This window comes from Rhinopithecus bieti, unplaced genomic scaffold (assembly GCF_001698545.2).
Source record: "Rhinopithecus bieti isolate Rb0 unplaced genomic scaffold, ASM169854v2 scaffold_19969, whole genome shotgun sequence".
Classification (NCBI taxonomy): Eukaryota; Metazoa; Chordata; class Mammalia; order Primates; family Cercopithecidae; genus Rhinopithecus; species Rhinopithecus bieti.
Window position 1 is genome coordinate 2,456,605 of NW_016810434.1, and position 6,377 is coordinate 2,462,981.

The 6,377-nt window shown below is 45.1% G+C and overlaps 1 protein-coding gene across 18 annotated transcripts in view; it reads right to left on the bottom strand.

The window, feature by feature from the left end:
* Positions 1 to 284: 284 nt before the first annotated feature.
* The window catches only part of CLASP1 (cytoplasmic linker associated protein 1), a 312,807-nt gene continuing 306,714 nt past the window's right edge, over positions 285 to 6,377 (bottom strand). For all 18 annotated transcript variants that reach the window (XM_017891966.1, XM_017891965.1, XM_017891961.1 and 15 more), the window contains one exon: positions 285 to 3,472. In XM_017891966.1, the coding sequence (XP_017747455.1) occupies positions 3,386 to 3,472 (87 nt within the window). In that variant the 3' untranslated portion in view covers positions 285 to 3,385. The remainder of the gene's footprint in view (positions 3,473 to 6,377) is intronic.

Sequence of the window (6,377 nt, forward strand, 5' to 3'; positions counted from 1 at the left end):
CACACCACCACACCCGGCTAATTTTTGTATTTTTAGTAGAGACGGGGTTTTGCCATGTTGCCCAGGCTGGTCTTAAACTCCTGAGCTCAAGTGATCTGCCTGCCTCGGCCTCCCAGAATGCTGGGATTACACAGGTTGACCTCTTGATGTCACGAGGGGAAGAGCTCTCCTGATGTATGAGTCCTCCCGGGTCCTTTATTGAAATGGCTGTGTTCTGATGGCAGGGGGAGGGGATCAGCTATCTGCAGGGCATGGCGGTGATAAAGACATCATCAAGCGGAACATTGAATTAAGTCTCATTTATTCTAGGGCAAACTCAAAAGGGGTTTTTTTCTGTTTGTTTTCTTTTTTAGCAAATCCTAGCACATTATTAACAAAAAAAATCTGTACATTTGCCATGATACACTTGAAAGTGAAACAAATAAGATATAAATACAGATATGGATGTAACATGAAAAAGCCCCAAAACAAAAAAACCCAAAAAAAACCAAAAAACCCACCCAACCTGGGGGTGTGGGGACCATGCGTGTGAACACAGTGCCAACAAAACTATTTTGGTGGCTGATATTTTTCAGAGCATTTCTTTATTTCCAAACATTATTGTTAGCAAAGTCCTGGTGGGATTCTACAAAGTTCTTACTTGCTGTCCTTTAAAGTGTAACATTATGCTTGATAAATAAAGGGTGGCAGGGAAAGAAAAAGGCTGATGAGACAAAAGTCAGTTGCATTACCTGCACAGGGTGGTAAGCTAGTGAGGCGCGTAGAAAAGGCAGGCCCGTGGCGTCGCCGCAGGTCCGGGAAGCACACACAGTGCACTTGAAGGAAGCTGCGTGCCCCAAGGACTGGCCGCACCCTGCCCAGACCCTGGCTGCAGGGGAGGCAGCAGCTCGGAGGAAGCAGGGAGTCAGCCCTCCCGGCCCCGCAGTGGAGCAGCAGGGCTCTCCGGCCCTGGCCAGTCAGGTAGACGGGGAGACAGAGACAGGCCTAGGTGCTCTGCTCTTTCGTGTTCTGTTTTTCACTGGAACAGGGGCCCTGCAGGGAGGCGGCGGCAAGGCAAGGCAGCTGCAGCTGTCAGGGTCTAGGGGGCGACGGTGGGCTCGGCGCCCTCCCAGTGAGGTGGTGGCGGCATGCGAGTCTCCTCGGCGCGGCGGCAGCAGTTTTCAGATTGAGGCCAAGAGACCTGTGACGTGATTGTATCTGTCAGGAGACTGAAGACTGGGCAAGTGACATTCAAGGCTAGCCCTTTGTGAGTACTATGAGGACGTCCAGCAATGTTCAAGATCCTTTCTAAGTACACCGGGGACTGGAGGACCTTCTGGGAGACAAACAGCTCAAGGAGGAAGGTCTTTCTAACTGCATTAGGCATAAAGACACTCATGGATAACCTAGCCCGACGCACATTCCTACAACAGACGGGTCAACAAAAGACTCCCTAATTCACTTGTAGAGTGTAAAAAAGAAATGCCATTAATGACATTTTAATAAACCAACAGTATTTATCAACAAAAGACCTGGTTCTGCTGTATTTTAAGCCAAAGCTAGTCAGGAATACCCAACCCCTTGAAATGCATCCCTCAAGTTCCCTAAACAGCAGCAGTGAGGTACCACACGTGTAGGGTGCATGCACAAACACACACCACACACACAACCACACGCCACACACACACACCACACGCCACACACACACACACACACACACACCCCCACGGTCAGCACCCTGGCTTCACTGTTCCTACGCACTATGAGGCCTTCATTTTCAGCGCTTCCAAATACATCAGTCTTTCCCAGCTTCCTACATCCAATCTGGAGGGTCAGGACAGAGGGGTCTGTGGAAATGATGGTGAGAACCACGTGCTCTGGCACCCAGCGTCTGCTTTCAGTCCTAGCAGTTGCAGTGGGCTCTGCACTGGAATAGCAAATACATTATTAGAATTAATCTCAAAAGAAGCGTTTTCCTTATGGAAATATCAGTTCAATGTATAGGATCTAATCCAACAGGAAGAGACAATAGAAGTCCTCATGATTGCATTAAGAATTTCCATTTGGCTTAAGAATTTTAGTCAAAATTTATTTAAACAGACTGCAAACCTCGAGTTGCTTTTATTGGAGTAATTAGGCTCTAAAGGTGTTTCTAAGAAGGGGGTCTAGTGGTTCCTTGAGGAGGAAGAGAGACTCTAAATGTGTGTTCTTTTTCAGTGTGTTTCTAGTCCTGTTTTCTGCAATCTGCTACACCTCATAATTACTTTTTCCTTAAACAGTGACTATTTCATCAACAGACATTCAAGGAACTACTTCAGTTTGTAACATTAAGAAAATTGTGATATCCAGTCTCTCTAGGCTTTTCTTTGCTCTTAATCCCACATTAAACGGAGAAGTCAGAACTAAGATGGTAAAGATGGCATTTACCAGATTGAGACCATGTTAGAACTGAACAGCTGCAGCAGAACTTTAGGGAGAGGAAAGAGGTTGCTGCTAAATCCGAATCACCAAGTAGCCCAGGGATGAAGGTCTTGGCAGAACCCCCACGACAACAGTGCTCCCAAGGACCTCAGCAGTAAAGATGAAAGACTTCTCTTTTATCTTCTGTGCTTCATGAACTGCCATCTCAGGCATCCCTAAATGATGCCATACATTTATCTTATTTTTGTGTCCAGATTTAAATTTGAAGAATTCCTTTGCATGGAAGCTGTGGGGTGAGGACCTTGTCTGTGGAGTTGATTAGGGAGGGCTGGAAGGAGACTGCTGGGGTGCACTCCCAATTCTATGCTGAAAGCCAGGGCAGTTGGCCTCCAGTCCGGATATGACAAGAAAAATTCCCAGCATTTGTTAAAAGGCCATCTTCAGACTGTTCTTGCCAAGACTTGATTCCCACTTTTAGTAGGTCTCAGAACACAACTTAAAGATGTGCCACCTTTCATGGTGTCAGCTGTGAAAGGCCCACACAGACCATACTCACAAGAAAACAGGCTGAGGAGGAGGAACACAAAGTAACACCCCACCCCACCCCCAAATCCGTTATTAACTGGAAAAAAAAAAATTGCTACTTTCTACCAAGTAGTGGCTACAGCGCTCTGATTTTTAAAAACTGCACCCCACACACATGGTTTCGCCATCTCAGCAGGCTGTACAAGACATGTTTCAGTATGGCTCTTTTCTGTTCTTATTCCTTTCATTTTGTATGAAGACTGCAATACAGGCCTTGCTTCCTTTACATTCAATACCAGTAAGATTCTACAGAAAAGCTGGAAGGGACCAAAATACTGATTGTAATAAATATTTGTGGGCCTCCTTGTACTGACTGGGCAGCCGATGAAGGGGGTGGGGAGAGGTCTCTGAGAGGCACCACCGATTGCTTCTAGGTCTACACAAGAGACAGGTGCTGCCATTAGCTGTGCGTGGAGACATCGGAGGAGGAGCTGCTGTTGCTGTTGGTGGTCTGGGCCCTCTTGATATATAAGTTTAGTAGCTTCATCTGAAAAGAGAAGATGAAACTGAATTAGCAGGAAGAAAAGCAATCAGAAAGTAGAAAACAGGAAAAAGAATCCCAGGTGACAGTAAGAAAACAGCAAGTCCTTTCATTCCCTTGGTTGAGGAATTCATTATAAAAACATGTTCTGAGTGCCTGCTGCTCATCCAATGTGTCTGCCAGGTGCTAGGGACACAGAGGGACACAGAGGGACACAGAGGAGGACAGGGAAAAGCAGTGAGCAATGACAAGAACACCAGGTGTCACAACGAGGTGGGCCGCAGCAGCTCCTGGAGGAAGGGGTATGGAGGCAGGGCCATTCATCTCAAGGGCGACTGCAGCCCAAAGGCTCCATCACAGCCACGGGAAAAGTAGGGTGAGAATCCCGCTCCACAGGGGTGAAGTGGCTGGGCCAAGGTCAGAGGGCAAATCCTCTAACCTTCACACCTTTAGCTTCTTGAGGAGCTGGGACTACAGGCGTGTGACACTATGCCTGGCAGTACTTTAAATGTAAATAGATTAAACTCTTCAATCAAAAGATAGTAATGGGTGGAATGGATAAACATTTGGTCCAATTATATGCTGTCTATAAGAAACTCACTTTAGATCCACAGACATCAATGGATTGAAAATGAAAGGGTATAAAAAGACATTCCATGAAACAGTAAATCAAAGAGAGCAAGGCTGGCTATACTAACATCAGACAACACAGACCTGTCATCAAAAAAGCTTCTGGAGGTAAGACTTCCATACCCCACCCTCAATAACGGATAAAAGAACCAGACAGATGATAAGCAAGCAAACAGAGGACTTGACCCTAAACCAACTCGATCTAACAGATGTATATGTAACTCAACAACAGAACACATGTCCTTCTCAAAGGACACATTAAGTGTCAAATCTATTGAAACTTAATTTGTGATTTAACATGTGGTTTATCCTATTCTCCAGGATAGACCACATGTTCAATCACAAATTAAGTTTCAACAGATTTAAAAAGATACCAAAGTATCTTCTCCAACCATAATGGGATGAAGTAAGAAATCAATAATAGGAGGAAAACTAAAACATTCATAAATTAGTAATAATTGAGTAACATATTCTTAAACAACCAATAAGTAAAGAAAAGATCATAAGGTAAACTAGAAAACATATTTAAAATAGAATTTTTGTTGTTGTTGTTGAGACAGGGTCTCACGTGGAAGCCCCGGCTGGAGTGCAGCGGCACAACCTCAGCTTACTGCAGCCTTCACCTTCCAGGATCAGGTGATCCTCCCACCTCAGCTTCCTGACTAGCTGGGGCCACAGGTGCAAGCCACCATGCCCAGCTAATTTTTGTATTTTGTGTGATGGGGTTTTGCCATGTTGACCAGGCTGGTCTTGAACTCCTGGGCTCAAGTGATCCTCCTGCCTCGGCCTCCCAAAGTGCTGGGATTACTAGCATAAGCCACCGCACCTGGCCTTAGAAAACATCTTGAGACAAATGAAAATGAAAAGACAATTTTGGGGGATGCAGCAAAGCAGCACTGAAGAGGGAAGTTTAGAGTTATAAAGGCTTACATTAAAAAAGAGAGCTCTCTAGTCAACAACCTAGACTTTACCTTAAGGAACTAGAAAAAAGAAGTAAATCTAGAGCTAGCAGGAGCAAACAATAAAGATTACAGCAGAGACAACAAAACAGAGAATAGAAAAATAGAGAAAACTGGCTGGGCACGGTCACGCCTATGGTCTCAGCACTGTAGGAGGCTGAGGTGGGAGAATCGTTTGGAACCAGTTCAAGACCAGGCGGGCAACACAGCGAGACGCTATCTCTACAAAAAATTAAACAATTAGCTTGGATTATGTGTGCCTGTAGTCCCAGCTACTTGGGGAGGGGACTGAGATGGGAGGATGGCTTGAGTCCAGGAGGTCAGGGGTGCCAGTGAGTCATGATTGTGCCACTGCACTCCAGCCTGGGTGACCAAAAAAAAAATATATATGTTTATTTATTTATTTATTTATTTTTGCACAGACATGGTCTTGCTGTTGCCTAGGCTGGTTTGGAGCTTCTGGCCTCAAGTGACCCTGCCAAAGTGCTGGAATTACAGGCGTGAGCCACCCACTCCTGGCCCAATCAAATAATTTCCAACAAACGCGCCAAGACCATTCAATGGGGAGAGGATCATTTTTAACAGATGAGAAATCGCCGTCAGGTATGTCTTTTCAACAAACGAAATACCCATCCTCATCTCATAGAGGATGACTATTAGAAACAATTAGAAATAAATTAGAAAATGAAAATAAAACAAAATAACGTGTGTTGGTGAGGATGTGGGGAAATTCGAACACGTGTGCACTGCTGCTCAGAATGTAAAATGGTGCAACCTCTGTGGAAAACAGCAGGGAGGTTGCTGGAAACATTAAGGACTTGAACAGATGCACCAGTGTTCACAGCAGCATTATTCACAAGAGCCAGCAAGTGGAAGCAACCCAGGGTCTATCAATAGACGAGCAGATAAACCAACCGTGCTATCTACACACAATGGACAGTCAGTCTGGAAAAGGAAGGAAATTCTGACAAATGCTGCAACATGGATAAGCCCTGAGGACATTATGCTAAGTGAAATAAGCCAGCCACAAAGGACACATATGATGTAATTCCACTTATATGAGATACCTGGGGTAGTCAAATTCATGGAGACGGAAAGTAGAATGGTGGATGCCAGGGGTTGGGAAAGAAGGAAATAGGAAATTATTGTTTAATGGGTGCAAAGGTTCTGTTTTGCAAAATGAAAAAAGTTTCGAAGATGGATGGTAGTGATAGTTATACAACAATATGAACCACACACTTAAAAATAGTTACAATGGGCTGGGTGCGGTGGCTCACACCTGTAATCCCAGCATTTTGGGAGGTGGAGGTGGTGGGGGGGGC